Genomic DNA, 17,814 nt, shown 5'->3' with positions numbered 1-17,814 from the left:
TTTTCTGTGGAACAGTGAATGCCTGGAGTGAAGCTGGGTAAGGGAGGTGAGGGATTGGAGGGAAAACAGTGTGCAGGAAATGAGGGATGGGAGGGTAAGAGAGGTGGGGAAAAGAGGCAGTGAGGAAGGAAGAGGGGTGGAACAGAACAGGGGAAGGAAATTGGGCAGGGAGGGAGCTGACAAAGAAAAGGGGATAGGGCTGAACTTCTCCTGTGTTTATCTTATACAGAACACTGACCTGTATCCCTCCACACTTTGCAATGTGTCAGGATCAGTTGCAGCCTCACTACCAAGGCCCTGTACTGTGGGAGGTTAATGCACAAGTGGTTGAAACCCACATTAGCGAGTAGTTATAAATGACTCTGTCAGGCTAGGCATGTGTATCTAGTGGGGGGTCCTGGAAGGGACTGTCCTGGGCCTGGTATTATTCAACATTTTCACTAATGGCTTGGGAACTAGAGTGGAGAGCATGCTTATGAAATTTGTGGATGAAACCACACTGGCAGAGATTACTAGGATGGTTTAGAATTCAAAACAACCTTCACAAATTAGAGAATTGATTTACATCAATAAACTAAACTTAAATTAGGGCAATAGTAATGTATGACACAGAGGAAGGAAGAAAAAAATCAAATTCACTGCCACAAAATAGAGAATAACTGGCTAGGCATTAGTACTGCTTGTAAATGATCTATGAACGTAGTGAGTCAACAACTGAACATGAGTCAACATAATGATGCAATTCCTAAGGGGGCTTAAATTACTCTGAGGTGTGTTAAAAGGAGTGGCATATGCAAGACATGAGAGGTAAGTGTTTCACTTGACTTGGTACTGGTTAGGCCTTGGCTGGAGTACTGAGTCCAGTTCTGGACACTAAAGTACTGGAAAGCTAGGGACGAAGAAGAGTGTAACAAAAATTACTAAGATTTAGAAAATCTAACCTAAAAGAAAAGGTTAAAAACAGAGCATGTGTAGGATTGACAGGAGAAGATGGGGAGTTGGGCTGATAACAAACTTGAAATATGGTACAGGTTGAACCTCTCTAATCGAACACTTTTGGGACCCAGCCGGTGTCGATGATAGAATTTGCCAGACCACTAGAGGGCAATATTGTCTCACAGCATTACCAACACTTCCCCTGATTACTGGGCTCTTAGAAGACATTTAGGGGTAAGTTACAGCTAAATAACAACAGCACAGAACACTGAGAGCCAGGACTGGTGGCTGTAAAAATCTGCATGGGACCATGGGAAACTTGGCCACACCCATGATAAGTGGATATCTGGCTAACTAAAATAATGCCAGAATATGGATGTTACTGTACCAGAGAGTGCCATATTAAAGATGTTCAACCTGTAAGGATTGTTATAAGGAGGACTGTGATCAGTTGTTGTCCACATCCACTGAAGGCAGGACAAGAAGGTAGGCTTAATCTGCAGCAAGGGAGATTTAGTTAGCTATTAGGAAATACTTTCTAACTGTAAGAGAAGTTAAGCTGTATAACAGGCTTCCAAAGGAGGTTGTGGAATCCCCACCTCTGGATGTTTTTAAAATCAGGTTGGACACACATTGCTATGGGAGGTTGAAAGGCATGAGGAGTTTTCACTATCCCTTCCAGCCCTATGTTTCTGTTTGTGCAGTACTCATGTCCTAAGATGATGCTTGCCATAGAAAAGCCGATAAACAAACACTGGCCTGTCAAAGTTTCTTATCTCTAAGTGAGGAACAGCCACTTTATGAATAGTGAGGAATAGCACCATACCCATTCATGATAGTTTTCTACCCTCTGGGTACAAAGTCAAATCATAGCACAGTAAAAACATTTTGGATTTCCCAGTAGCAGTCCATGTGGGAACAACCAACCCCAGCAAAAGATGTGACAGGTTCGTGAAGGCACTTAGAGTATCTGGGGAGAGAATTGAAGATGGGAGTTCAGAGAAGAGCAACAAAATTATTAATGGACTGGAGGGTCTTTCAGGAAAGATTAAAAAGCTAAACATACAGGTTGGCTAAAAGACAACTAATGCAAGGGTACAGGACATAAGACTATAGGTTGAACCTTTCTCATCTGGCACCATTGGGACCAGACCGGTGCTGGACAGGAGAATTTGCCAGATCGTGGCAGGTCAGTATTGTCTAGCAGCATTACCAACACTTCCACTGTTTACTGGGCTCTTAGAAGAAATTTAGGGGTAAATTACAGTTAAATAACAGCACAGAACACTGAGAGCCAGGACTGGTGGCTGTAAAAAAACTATATGGGACTATGGGAAACTTGGCCACAGCCATGATAAGTGGACATCTGGCAACTAAAATCATGCTGGATTACAGATGTTGCTGGAGGAGTGTTCCAGATTAGAGAGGTTCAATCTGTACAAACCTCTGACGTGTATAAACTCCAAGCAAATGTGGACAATACTTAATGTGGTTCACCAGGGTATTACAAGGAATAGTAAAATGAAACTGAGTCTGGGTCTACTCTATGAACTTACATCCATATAACTACATCATGCAGGGATGTGAATTTGAGCAACGGAGTTATGCTGTCTGAGCCCCTGGTTGACAGGCTTTTCCCATCAATACAGCTATCACCTCTCACATAGGTGGATTAATTATGCGGGTGGGAGACACTCTCCCATCAATGTAGTAGCATTTTCAATGAAGTGCTACAGTTTCACGTTGCAGCTGTACTGCTGTAGTGACTTTCGCCCTGTCCCTGAGGAAGGTAGAATTGAGGCTGAATAGCAGTCAAAATTTCCAAACAATAAAATGAATTGGGTTATAAAATAGCTTTTTCGGGAGTAACTGAAGCCTCATTGCTTGACACATTTACAATGAGATCAGGTAAAATACTGAAAAAAATGACCTTTTGGGGGCAAATCCACATGATTTACTGGAGGATGGCCTTGATGACCTGAAGTAGTCTTTTCCATTGCTGTGATTTAGTCTTCAGCCTGTCATCTGCATTTCTGCCAGTAAGGATGTTAATTGTTCATCATATGCCCAGGTTTCTTAACACGTATTTTTTGCCAGTATGGCATAAGACATGCATGGGCCAAGACAATTCAATTGTATACAGGAGAAGAGCTGAGTGGATTAAGTTTGACCTTTTGTTTTTTTTTAATAATGAGTTTCTGTGTGAAGATGAGTAAATACCTTCTTGTTTGTTAACAATAGAAAAATACCAGTTCTGTGCAGGCAATGAATGTGCCACTTAACTTTGATGTTTTATATATATGTTGTATCATAAGCAAAGAGAAAATTAGCGTTATCTTTTGCTTGAGTGGGACACAGAAATGCCCAGTCAGTCAAGAAGAGAGAACATCATAGCAAAAACTTTATTGTATTTTGTTGTTGCTTGTACAATGTACACAGGACATGACTCATTCATCCTTCTAATTTAATGAATAGCATTCTGCAATGGTAAAGGACAAGTGTCACTCAAGTCTTTGCAGATACTGGGTCTGATCCTGCAGCCCTTGTTTGTGCAAGTAATCCCATTGAAGTCATTGAGACCAGTTGTGTAAGTAACAGCTATAGAATTGGGCTCAAATGACTGTACATTCTGGATTAAGCCACAGCAATAAAATTTGCAGTCCTCAAGTTCTTTACAATATACTAGCATACCAGGAATTACAGGGTCATGCAATAAATTAGAATTTTTTTTGATTGCTTATGAATTCTGGCAGTGTACTTCTGTAGATGACCCGCAGTAATCATGGTTTTTATGTTTAGCTAGTAAACGTAGTTGAACGTAGTAATGGGTCCTTCTAGTTGAGCAGCTAAGTTCAAGTCACAAAAAATCACATTTCAGTCTCTCGCTTCTTAATAAAGAAATCATGTAGAGTGCTTGATTTGCCTAGCCTGGTATCTTTTTTTTGTGTATCCCTCCCCATTAGTACATCAGCTAAGCAATTTGAGATATGTAGCAGCATAAGAACACAAATCCTCAATTCTCATTTAAATTACAGGTCAGAGCTAGGTAATGCATCCCAGCCCTGTACAGTAAATTACATGTAAAACTAAGTTATGCTCCATTTAAGTGACTGAATAATAGAACAGTCAAACTGCACTGTTCCTTTTTCTAATGGTGGTTGAATTAAAAAAACAAAAAACGGTAAATAATTAAGGCAGTAATGTGTTTGACCACTTTTTAATGTCACTTTTGTTCTGTTATTATGGGAACAGAAATACACACTTCAAAAGAAAACTCAAGTGCCAGTAATAGCTAAGAAGGGCTAAGAAGGTCATTTATAGGAGGTTAAAATGGTTTAAATAGAGTTTATGTGAAGGTGACTATAGGAGTGCAGAAAGATGCTAAGGGGTTAACCTATAAGAGATTACATTGTAGTCAGTGTTCTGTTAAAGTTTGAATTAATTTTTCCCATGGGTTTTTCACATTCTAATTTTCAACTAAATGAGACATCTGTTTCAGAAAAGGAAAATTTGCTATGGTTGTCATAGCAACCATCATTCTGTAAGAAAATTATTCCAATGGTTACTTTAGAACAGAAAGACAGAAATTCAGTATAGAAACCAGCATCTGACTGCTAGCAGAAATTTTGAGAATCCAGGCATTTTTGTACGTAAGATTAGTTGACCTGTAAAACTTGTTCGTGTGTTTTTAAAATAAGGTTAATTGTGCAGTAAACAGATTCACTTGAAATCTATTTTTCTCCCTATAGCCTTATAGGCAGTCAATCATTTTTTCCGTCATAACAGTAAAAGCTCTGAATTTCAATATGATATTGAGATACCTACACTGTTTGATGTAAGAAAGCAAAACTGAAATCGAAGTACATTTCTGTATGTGAACACTTGATTCCTAACATGAAATATATTAATGTATATGTGTTTAATTGTTGGATGCATTTTTTTCATCTTTGTTTTCTAGAACTAGTAAATGTTTTCACCCTAAATGTATTAACATATAATTGACAGTCATGTAAAATAGTATTAAAGAAATTATACTTTCATTGAGTAAACACTAAGAAAAGCAATCCAAAAAAGCTTCAGATCTAAGCTCTGTAACTGGGTTTCCATGTTCTATGACGGACTGAAATACAGGTTGAACCTCTCTAGTCTGGCACCCTCGGGACCTGACAGGTGCCAAGCAAGAGAATTTGATGGACCACAGAAGGTCAATATTGTGACATTCAGGGGTAAATTATCGGTAAATAACAGCACAGAACACTGAGAACCACTAGTGGTGGCTGGAAACAAACTTTATGGGATCACAGGAAAGTTGGCCACCCCCATGATGTAGTCACTGGGCTAACTAAAATCATGCTGGATTATGGATGTTGCCAGATGAAAGTGCTGGACTAGTGAGGCTCAACCTGCATCGGTCTTTGCATGATTTCCACATTTCACAAGAAAAGACTGCAAGATTTGTAAAATCCCTCTTTATTTAATTGAAAGAATACTAACATTATGCACTGAATCCTTTCTAGGGCTTCAGATTTCAGACACATTTCAGACATTTCTGGCATTCTTGGGATTGTCATAAAAAAACTGCATAATGGCAAATCACACAAGATCCAACATTTCCCGTTCACAAAAGAACAGCTCCAGCATGTATATCTCATCAAACAAGCAAATATGCACTGCAGGAACAAAGAGAAAGGAAAGGGGGACAGTATTTCTTGTCTAAATAAACTGAAGCTCATGCCTTTTCAGAAGGGGAAACACTTTAAAAAAAGCTCGCTCTCTCTCTCACTCTGTGTGTGTGTGTGTGTGTGTGTGTAAAAATGTTGGGCTTTCTAGCGCAGGCAAACCACTAGGAGTTTATACGTATACCATAAGTTTATGAATTTCAATGGGGTTAAATGGACACTGTCAAGTTCTTCTTTGAGTGATGTCCCCCTGGGTTCTCTAGCCTGGGTTCTGGCCTCATCCTGGCACCACAGATCAGAGACTCTTAGCTGTATCCAGCCAGTCTGTTCATGCACTCCTGCTGCATCTCCCCTTTCACGCTCTTTTGATCATATGCACAGCCCGGCTCAAGCCAGTTCCTTCTCAGCCACCCCAGACATCAGACACAGCTCACTGCCTCTCCACGTTGAAGTCATGAGACTTAGAAAACATCTTATTTTCCACAATATACGTAGTTCTTATTGTTCTGTCTTCAGTTCCTCATTGTTCTCCTTTCCTTAAAAAAAAAAAAGACAATCTGTTATTGTTCAAAGTTGTTCTCTGTTACCACCAGTTATCATATAGTTAAGTTTTCTTCTCAGTTATATGTAAAACTTACAGTTCAACATTTGACTTATATAACTGACCGTGTCTCGCTCACAAGGCTTTAAGAAATGCGAACAATGCCGCAAAGCCATTCCTTCCTTGGATAGTCACTCCAAGTGTCTACGTTGCCTGGCAGAGGGTAACATCCCTCAGAAATGCCACCATTGATCTAAACTAATGGCCAGGGCATGGTGCAATCGTGAGCTGCACCTCAAGATGGTCTTGTTCAATAAGGCCCTTCAGCTCTCTCCTGATGAGATCACGAAGGGACCGGAGCAGCATGAACTTAAATGCAGGGCTTCCTCTTCAAAAGCCATTTCCTCTAAGAAAGCCAAGGCTTCGTTGAGCGGGTCATTGCCTGCCCTATTGCAGAACACACCTGATGTCACAGTGAAAACCAGCACCTCCGGCATCGCCTCCCTGAGTTCTAAGGCGACTGGGAGTGGCAAACCAACAAAGACCATGCCAGCAGCACTGAAACCTTCAGGCCCAAAGGTCCTGGAACCAAGAACACAGATAACTCTTCCCAATGGCCTGGTGCCCAGTGTGCCTACATCATCAGCATCCTTGGCACTGACTGCTGTCCTGGCTCTGATCGCAGTTCTGGCTATGGTACCGTCACTGGGCCTGCCAGTGACCATGGCACAGTGCTGGTCTTGCCACGCTGATCCCTGGGCCCATCAGTACATAAGCTGTCAGCAGTGGAAGTCTGCATGATACGGCACTGAGGAAGGCACCAACCAAATCACAGCACCACAATGTTAGCCCTCAGGTGCCATTGCTGAGCTTCTTTCCAGCCCCTTCATCTCCGGATGTGTCGGCACCAAGGTCACTTCCTCTGTTTCCTCGCAAACGGTGAAGTCATAGCCCATAATCTTATGAGCTACACAGGCTGCCGTCCCCCTTCCTGACCCCAACACATGAACACAGGTCACACTGCAGATCCAGGTCACCCTCCTTGTTGCCGTTGTCCAGGGTTCAGCATTCTCTGCTCATTGTAGAGACTTGTCCTGGGACTGGCATAGGCAATTGTATGACTCACCACATTCTCGCCACTCTAGCTGTCAAGACCGCCACTTTTATTACTCCTCTTGCAGAGACTCTCCTAGGAAGGAGTCTCCCATCAGGTCTCAATCATGGGCCCCTTCAACAGCAGGTTACACCTCTTCCTGAATGTTGCCAGCTCTGATCATGCACCTGCCACTCACTCTCCATCGCTCCAGTGTCTGGAATCAGGGATTGCACTGGCATCAGGTGCAGAGAACCCAGAGCCTGATGTGCCTTGTGTGAACTGATCCTCCTCCTCTCCTGATGAGGCCATTATCCCCGGGAATGTCTCCCCTCTGGATGATTTAAAGAATTTTAATAACCTTTTCAGGAGAGTAGCTATCAGCCAGGATGTTCCTCTGTCTGAAGACCAGGAAAAGAGAGGTAGGCTTTGAAAGAAACTATGACTTGATCATTCATCCAGGGTAGACATCCCTATGGAAAAGACATTATGGAGGTGGCCGATGACATGTGGCAGACCCCTGCCTCGGTTCCCCCTACCAAGAAGAGGCTCAACAAGAACTATTTCATCCCTCCTAAGGGGATGAAGTTCTTGTTTATACTCTTACAACCAAATTTACTTGTGGCAGATGCTGCCTGCACAGATCACGCACCCCCCGGTTTAAGGGAGCAACATCAGAGAAATAGGTTAAACGCTTAGATATTTTTGGCAGAAAGCTGTACTCCTCTGCGATCTTGCTTCTTTGTACAGTGAACTATGTGGTTCTTCGTACAGTGAACTATGTGGTTCTGCTGTCCAACCACAATTTCAATAACTACGCTAAGTTGATGCCTTTTTAGACTATCTACCTGAAGCTAAGAGACCGATTCTGAAGTCTGCAGTTAAGAACTACACCACAGCCAGGACAGCAGTCCAGCTGACCTTGGACATAGCGGATACAGCAGCAAGGGCCACAGCCACCACAATGGTTATGTGATAGGCAGGCTTCATACTTAAACTTCTGCTATACCCAAAGAGCTGCACGTGAAAGTAGAATATCTCCCTTCGATAAAAAGAAGCTATTTGCTGAGAATACCGATGTGGTCCTTCACTCAAGTAAGGATTCACGGACCACCCAACGCACTCTGAGCATGTTATATCCCTCATTATAGGAGGCGTCGATACCATCCATACCAGAGGCGTTATGATGTAGGATTCTACAGGCCACAATTTCAACAATCTGCCAGGCCGTATAATCATTCCCGCCCACAACAGTGACAAACGCACCACAGAAACCTACACACACGTAACCAGTCATCACAGTCCAACAAGCAGCAAGTTTAACTTGTTGGTCAAGAGCAACAGCATTGTTGATGCCACTTGCCATCTTCCCACTCTGTTCCACCATCGGCTGTGGCCCTTCTTCCTTCAGCAGGCCTGCATCACCACCGACAGGTAGATAGTGGAGATAGTACAATCTGGATGTGCAGTTCCGTTCACCTCCATCCCACCTCCCACACCACCCTCCCTGTCCCTCTTCAGGGACCCCTCTCATGAGACATTGTTGCGTGAGCAGGTGAACCATCTCTTATCCATAGGAGCAGTGGAGAAAGTTCCCAAAGAATTCAGAGGCAAAGGCTTCTACTCCCATTACTTCCTTACACAGAAGAAGAATGGTGGCTGGAGACCAATACTGGACCTATGCCTGCTCAACCATTACATGCAGAAGCAGCACTTCAAGATGGTAAACATGGCTTCAGTAATCCCAATCCTAGATCTCAACAACTGGTTTGCTGCTCTCAACCTTCACGATGCCTCCTTTCACATAACTGTTCATCTGGCTGACAGACGTTGCCTCTGGTTCACCATAGGGAAGTACCACTTTCAGTACAGGGTCTTCCCTTTTAGGCTTGCTGCAGCTCCCAGAGTATTCTCCAAGACTCTGGCAGTGGTTGCTGTTCATCTTTGTTGCAAGAGGTCATGATATTCCCCTATCTGGATGACTTTCTACTCAACGGGCCCTCTGCTTCAGAGATGGCACAAATGATACATAACACAAGAGCCTTGTTCCATTCCCTGAAAATTCTCATCAACGAGAAGAAGTCCACCCTTCAGCCCAAACGAGGTGAAATACATCGGGGTGTACCTCAGTGAGACGATGGTTCGGGTTTACCTACCTCTTCCCAGGTTTCATGCTATCCAGGACTTTATAGACATTTTCAGGGGCAGCCCTACAGTTCAAGTGGTCATGTGCCTCAAACTGCTGAGCCATATGGCAGCCACAACGTTTGTTGTGTAACATGCCAGACTCCACCTACATTCATTATAGCATTGGGTGGCAGTGATTTACAACAATGCACACCACAATCACCACCACTCACTGACATCTTCACCTGTGGTCCTCTCCTCTGGTGGCAGAGCAGAAAGAATCTGTTATCTGGAGTTCCTTTTCCTTTTCACCCCAGGCAACCCTTCCAGCTCATTGCTACAGATGCTTCCCCACTGAGTTGGGGAGCCCACATGGACACACTCTCTATTCAGGGACGTTGATCCCCCCAGGAGCACCTCTTACCCATCAACTTGTTGGAACTCAGAGCCATCCTCCAGGCTTGCCAACATTTCCAACAGCACATCCAGGGCTGTACAGTCAAAATACTCACAGACAATGTGGTTCATTCCTTGTTCCATCATTGAGGCACTCCTCTTGTTGATCTGTTCATCACCTGTCACAACAAGAAGTGTCATCAGTGTTGTTCCAGAGTGAGAGTGGGGCACAGAACGTTGGGTGATGCGTTCTTGCTAACGTGGAAGGGCCCTCTGTTCTATGCCTTCCACCCTGCATTGGTGCTCATTCCCAAGGTACTGCACAAAGTCAGGACAGACAGCACCACCATGATTCTAGTGGCCCCTGCGTGGGCTCAGCAACATTGGTTCCCTTTCCTATAGTGAATGTCGCCTTACCCCCCAGATCCCCTGCCCCTCCTGCCAGACCTTCTTACTCAGAACCAAGGAGCTGCGCAGCATCCGCAGGCACAGACATTACACCTCACGGCCTGGTTCCTAATTGGTTCCATGGGTTTGAACTCACATACTCTGCACAAGTCAGAGACATCTTAATGTGCAGTAGAAGACAAACTACCAGAGTTATTTACCTTTCCAAGTGGCACAGATTTGTAGTCTGGTGCTCTCGGCATCACATGGCCCCACTGTTATCTTCTAAATTACATGGTACATCTAAGAGACTTAGGACTTGTGTTAACCTCCCTGCGAGTACATTTGGTGGCCATTACAGCATTTAGGGGTCATGCTGAAGGGTTTTCGGTATTCACCCACCCGATTACCAAAAGATTCCCCAAGGGGCTCACAAATACGTATCACCCACGTAAACCAACTCCTCCTTCTTGGAGGCTGGATGTAGTCCTCCAGGCATTAATGAAGCCACCCTTCGAGCCACTGGCTACCATGTCCGTCAAGTTCCTTACCAGGAAGGTAATGTTCCTCTTTGCAATCCCATCTACACATAGAGTGAGCAAGCTGTCAGCGTGCATGGTGGGACCTCCATACACGATCTTCACTAAGGACGGAGTGACCTTCAGATATCACCCGGCTTTCATCCCGAAAGTTTGTTTGGACTTTCACATTAGTGAACTAATAGTCCTACCTGTTTTCTATCCCAAGCTGCACATATCACCACAAGACATGGTGTTGCATATGTTGGACGTGTGCAGGGCACCTGCCTTTTACACAGACCGAAACAAACCTTGGTAAAAAATGGACCAGCTGCTAGTCTCCCTAGCAGAACACTCCAAAGGCGGATGCTTCTCACCTCAATGCATAATGTGTACCATCACAGCATGCATCGTCCAGAGCAGTGACAGCTTCTGCAGCCTTCCTGCAGGGAGTTCCTCTCAAAGACATCTGCAGAGTGGCTACCTGGTCATCCCACAACACATTCATGAGGTATTACATGATCCAGATCCGATGGGCTGTAGACACTTCACTGGCCTCAGCTTTCCTCTCCACGTCAATTGCACGGTGACTCCTTCACCGCCTCCTAATCAGTGGGGAACTGCTTGTCAGTCACCTACAGTGGAGCATCCATGGGGGCATCACTCAAAGAAGAAAGCAAAGTTACTCACCTTGGTGCAGTAACTATCGTTCTTCACGGTATATGTTCCCCAGGTGCTCCGCTACCCACACTCTCCCTCCGCTACCCACACTCTCTCTCCTCCTCCTCCTCCGCCCCCCTCCCCCGCCCCCGGCGCTTCGGAGTCTGTCTTGTCTATTTTTAGATTCCGGAATGGTTTCAAGGAACGGGCGTGAGCCAGTCTGGGCAGGTGATCAAAAGAGCACAAATAGGGAGATGCAGCGGCAGCGCATGTGCAAACCAGCTGGATACAACTAGATGAGTGGCCAATCTGCTGCGCCGGGGTGAGCCCAGCACCTACAGTAGAGCACCCACAAGGACACACATCTCGAAGAACGATAGTTACTGCACCAAGGTGAACAACTTTGCTGTCTTTAATGGTCAAGTTATTTCTTTAAGAAAACACTCCAGTGTACATTTCAAATAACTGTTTTTTCTATACTGATGTCTTACCTTTGCTCTTTGGCAAATAGTGGTGTATTTCTCTCCATTTGTTTCTCATGGAGGTTTGTAGAGCATGTGAGTAGAGGACCTGATACAGTGCCCACTGAAGTCTGTGGAAAAACTCCCACTAACTGCAAAGGGTGTTGAATAGGGCCTGGGTGAGGAAGGGTGGGAGCAAAATGTCTCATGAATATTTCAGAAGAATTCAGCCTGAAGTGTGAAGTACCACATTGGCAACTTTTACATAGTCACTTTTCTGCAAGTGAAGTCTTTTCATATGAAGATTTGTGGAAAACTAGGTTTGGGCTTGTAGCCAAACATTATTTGGTGACTAACGCTCTATCCATGCTACACATTTTTTAGCAGCATGGCAAACAGTGTCACTGTTTGTTGGCACTTTTGCCAACAACATATATCCACCCCCATCAATGAGGTTTGCATTGTTGGCAGAAGAGTGTTCCTGCCGATAACCTGCTGTTTATACTGCCACTTGCCATGACAAAGCCTTTTTCTTTCAAGGAGGGTTGGGTTTGAGCATCTGTGAATGACGAAAGTTTCGTCGCTCACTTGGCAGGGTAAACAAAGCCTAAATAAAATGTGTTGAATGCAGAATCAGAATACCAGCCATTTTAGGATTTCATTGGTGGCATTATGGGGACCACCTGGCATGTGTGATTTGAGCTGCAGCCTTGTTTAGGGTTTTTGTTTATTTATTTGTTTTTTCTAAAAAGAATCAGACCTAAACTTTGTAAACCCTCTATGGTACTTATATGGTCTCCATTGCTGTAAGGGTTGAGCTGCTCACAATTTTCATTACAAAACAAAACAAGCTGTTGTTTAGCACCTTAAAGATTAACTATGTAATTTATTAGGTGATGATCTTTTGTGGGACAGACCCACTTCTTCGGATCTGGAGAATCTTAATCTGAAGAAGTGGGTCTGTCTCGTGGAAGCTAATAAATTATATTGTTAGTTTTTAAAGTGCTACAGGACTGCTTTTGCATTTTGTGAAAAGATACAGAGTAGCATGGCTACCTCTCTGAGACAATTCTTATTATATTTATCTTTGCAACACTTTGTGAGGGCAGGAACTATTATCTTCATCCTACAGATGGGAATCTGAGGCAGAGCCCCAAGTGACTCAGTTTTCACAGGAACTCTGAGGCAGAGCGGGAAATTGGACCTGGGCTTTCAGCTAGTATCCTAACTGCTGGCACATCCTCCTTCTCTGAGGATAAAGGACACTTGCTTTCATTCAGAAAAGCAGTTGACTCCAGTCTTTTCACAACTGAAGGGACTAAACAGGCTTGACTACAAGGCAAGAGAGAGAGTCACTAATATGAGACAGCCAAAGAGATAGTTACCTGTATATAGGCTGCAAAGATCACTGCTATCTTGCAAAATAAGCCAATGAATAGATGCGGAGTTACCACTGCAACAGTGGGAAGGTGAGAAAGTACATAGTTCATAGCTGCCTGATGTTCTTCCTGCAAGGAGAGGGGAGCACACACCATAAGGTAAAAGCAGCTGAAAGGTAAAAGTACATCAGAAAATTCTGATCTGAAACTCACTGTTCTATACCCCCAATCCCTCTTCACTAGGTAGAGCTGCCCAGCCAATTCATGTCCTGGTGAGCATCTCTCCTAATGCAGCCTTGCTGCCTTTGGTTTTCTTTCATGCACTCACCTTCTTCATCTCTGATCACAGGGACATGAATAATCCAAGAGAGATGTGGGTGGTTACAATTGCAACAGAAGTAACTTCCAGTTAGGTTTTCACACAGAAGCCTAACTGTTAGTCAGGTGAATGGGCCATGCAGAACCACGATATCTACTCTTAGCTTAACACTACCCTCAACAGTGCTGCAGAGAAGTTGGGCCACTGACCTATGGAAGGGGAGGGGAAACTTCCTATGGAAGCACTCTTTGTAAGAGGGGCCCTTTTACTTTGGTTTGCTTCCCCTTCTGGGATAGCCTGTATCTGTTTCTCTTAGTATGCAGTGTTTTTCAGTTATTTTCCAACATACACATGTATACCAGCATTACAAAGGGAGATGTGAAAAATGTATGATCATGAAGATTGCAGGCAACTTGTTAATTTCTGAAGCGGTAGTCAAGCATCAGGACTGGAAGAGGAAGAAAAGCTTTGCAGGCATTTTCTTTTGTCTTTGCCATACATGATGCGAAGAGTGGTTCAGAGAGTTTGTTTCAAAGAAGTCTTGCTTTCTCATTTTGATGCAGCGAGGGAGTGAAATGCTTTCTTCCACAAAGTAAGATCTGAAGGAGAACTCTGGTTGATGTTGTACATTATATAATTATTGTAAACCATATTAACTAACAGCAGCCAATTTCTTGATCCCCATATAGGGAAACAGCCAAAACACAGAATAGTCAGTCAGTCAGTCAAGAACACAACCCAAAACTAACCCCACATTTCATGACTTTTAGCTGCAGCGTCCTAATTTGCCATGGTAATGTTACTATGAAGTATAGCTTTTTAGTCTATGGAATTTCATAAGCAAATGAATTATATTCTGACTGGCTCTGTTATAATCTCACCACTTAATATTAAAGTCGTTCTAGAAAGTATGTATTCAAAAAACCAACAACCCTAAAATAACCACTAAATCTTGAAACTGTAAAACTCTTATTTTAAAAACATAATATGGTGGATAACTAGGCAAAATTGTGTGTATGAATGTAATAAGCATGTTTCTTCTGGTATGATGGGTCCAATGTCAGCCAATCACAATACAGATTATGGCCCTACCTCTGTAATTGGATATATATAACTGCAGGGGACTGCCTGTGCCAATTCAGTTGTAGGATCAGGACCAGACGGAGAAGGCCATGATGTAATACATACGCACGCTTCAGAATAGGGATCCAGTAGCTATAATGGAACTCGAGGCATAGTACTATATAGGGCACTGCAACTCTTCCAGTTGTTTCCTCTCAATCTGATTAGAAGACTGCAATGAATATTTTACAGTACACTGTCTATTTAATCTGATAAGCTAGTTGCTTTCCCACACATATTAAATAACAATTGCTGTGTGCAGATATGGTGTCATTGAACATAGAGGAAAGGACTGCTATTTGTGTCTCTGCATTCCATAAGAGTAGAGAATCAGTCTCCATTTTTTAATTAGATGACCAATGCAGATGAGTAGCATTGAAGCATTCTCCTCCTCTTTTGGCAGGCAACCTTGGTTTTATGGCTGGGGCTTTAATCTTCCACGAGGCCAAGCACTCTTAGAGAAATGGAACCTTATTCCAGATGGAATAGATATTCTTATAACACATGGACCACCTCTCGGTAAGAAACCGTTGGCACTTTTAGTTACATAATTCAAATAATAATACAATCAATATGTGCTCTTTTCAGACACAGGGATGAAATCCTGGCCCCAGGCAAGCTGAAAGCAAAGCTCCTCTGAATTAAATTGGGGCAAGGATTTCATCCCTGGATTTCTAAGCACTATCACCTAACCTCAGTTACAGAGATGTTAAATATTTTGCTTTAAAGCACGTTATAAATGAACAATGGTTCTATTTCACTGATATATCTAGCACACTAGTTTTGAAGCCAATTAAACTCCACTAAAATCAGCAGAGTTACACCGACGTCAAACGTGGAGTGACACAGTGATTAATCAGGCCTAATATACTGAGCCAATTTAGAGGTCTGATCCTGTGTTCCTTGCCCATGCAAAATTCCACTGAAATATCAGAGACCCATAGCCCCCTGCTTCCAGAAGGGGCATGGTAATGAGCAGAGCGGAAGATGCAATGAAGCACAGATTAAAATATTTCTTGCCTCATTAGCATATTCCTGCAAGATCTCACTTCCTGAAGATCCCCTTCTGGAAGCAAAGCTTCTGTGTAGATAGGGCTCCTTCGGAAGGAAACGTTTATGGAAGAAGGATCTTCTGGAAGGGGGATTTCGTTCAGAAGGATCCCTGTTTCCTTCCAAAGGAACCCCATCTACACAGCAGCTTTGCTTCCAGAAGTGGATCTTCCAGAAGCGAGATCTCACAGAAATATGCTAATAAGGCATGAGATAGACAGTGTAGACGTGGCCAGAGAGTTGACTGGACAAGGAATGGAGGATCAGACCCTAGGTTCCTTACATATAGTTGTCCTGGCGGAATTCTGCACTTGTTGTATTTGGAGCCGTGGTAAAATTGCAGAACTCCCCCCAAGCACTACTATCACTTCCCCATCAACTTTTCATAATTGTATTCCCCTCTGTCAAATGTACAGCATTGACTTTTCCCTCCTTTGATCATGAGTTGCCACCTCTCTTTTCTTCTCATGAACCCAAATAACCACACTTATGGTGCCCATTCTTCAGCGAAGATATGCTGATGATGCAGTATAACAGCATGTACAGGCCAGCAAGAGCCATTCATACATTTGCATCTTTAAAATATTAACATGAGAGAAAACCTATGTTTATACAAGTACAGGGCTTACTATATTCCCTGATAATAGCTATTTGACCTTGATTATGCAAATAAAATATTAACACATCTTTTTAGCCCTTATTCAGAAAAGCTTTTCAACACATTTAACTGTAAACGTGCGTAAACTCATTGTCAAACAATTTTCACTAAAGCAGAGAGGAGGAAACGCCAACCCTCAGCTCACATGTGGTTTGTCAGGATTAGCCTCTGATAGATCACCAGATAGTTTACCTGAGTGCCCGAAGGTTAGGAGCCCCACAGCTCCCACTGGCCACAGTTTGCCATTCTTGCACAGAGGGAATTGTGGGAAGTGGCGCAGACCAGGCCACTACTTTCTGCAGTTCCCATTGGGTGGGAACAGTGAATTGCAGCCATTGGGAGCTGTGAATGGCTGTACCTGCGGGTGCTCAGATAAACAAAGTGTCTGGAGGCCCACCAATGGCTAATTGGCTGCATCTACACTAGTCCCCAACTCAAAGGGAGCATGGTAAGTAAGGTGTCGGGAGATTACTAATGAAGTGCTGCGGTGCATATGCAGCACTTCATTAAACTAATTCTCCCCTGTGGCAACTCCTAAGCTTTAAACTTTGAAGTGCCGGTTCATGTCTAGCCACATCTCACCTGCCGGTACTTCCAAGTGCCCAGGGTACTCCCCAGAATTTTGAGGAGTAAAGGGACTTCAAAGTATCCCGGGCACTTCAAAGTACCAGTGGGCTAGCCGCAGCTATATGCAAGCCAGCACTTCAAAGTTTGCCACTTCAAAGTTGCTGCGGGGGAGAATTAGCTTAATGAAGTGCTGCATATGCACTGCAGCACTTCATTAGTAATCTTCAGACACCTTTCTTACCACTCTCCCTTCGAAGTTGGGGGCTAGTGTAGATACAGCCATTGTGACAACCCGCATGCAGGCAACGCGCAGGAGGTTCTTCATCCCTGCACTAACGCTTGGAGGAAAGGGGTTTCTTCTTTGTAAACCTGTGTTCTCCCAATAAGAATGCATTGCATAACCCACTTCCAGCCATCAGATTTATTTCCTATATGAATTTGGATCTTAAAAATTGGCAATACCCCTCCATCCCTCAGCACTTCCAGGTCTGGAGCTGTCAACCCTAAGTGTTTAGCACAAGAGATATTCCAAATGGATTGGTGGCATAATGGTTAGTATTGAATCTTTGGATTGTGTCTGTTCATAAGTCAAAAGAAAACAATCTTAGATCATTTAAAATACCTTAAGTTTTATTCTTACGGTTCCAACCCTCCATCTGATTAGTTGTGGGAAAAAATCTCTGTCTTTTGTCAGTTTCAAAGAATATCTACATATCCAGTGCTTACTTATTGACTAGTCTGAGTATTTATCCTATTTTGTTTTTTATCTTCAACCATCTTCCACCATTCTTAGAAAGACTAACCATTTGCTTTTTCTTTTCTAATTGGCTTATCTATATTAAAATATCTATGGACAGATTATGTTCAATGCTGAATTGTCTGCATCCCTTTTAGGTGGATGAAAATATTGCCCCACCTAAA

General features: G+C 43.3%; 1 protein-coding gene across 1 annotated transcript in view; it reads left to right on the top strand.

The window, feature by feature from the left end:
• The window catches only part of MPPED1 (metallophosphoesterase domain containing 1), a 76,165-nt gene that overhangs the window by 49,186 nt on the left and 9,165 nt on the right, over positions 1 to 17,814 (top strand). The window contains exon 4 of the mRNA XM_074983708.1: positions 15,022 to 15,137. Within this exon, the coding sequence (XP_074839809.1) occupies positions 15,022 to 15,137 (116 nt within the window). The remainder of the gene's footprint in view (positions 1 to 15,021; positions 15,138 to 17,814) is intronic.

This window comes from Carettochelys insculpta, chromosome 1 (assembly GCF_033958435.1).
Source record: "Carettochelys insculpta isolate YL-2023 chromosome 1, ASM3395843v1, whole genome shotgun sequence".
Lineage (NCBI taxonomy): Eukaryota > Metazoa > Chordata > Testudines > Carettochelyidae > Carettochelys > Carettochelys insculpta.
This window is presented reverse-complemented; position numbering and strand designations above follow the sequence as displayed.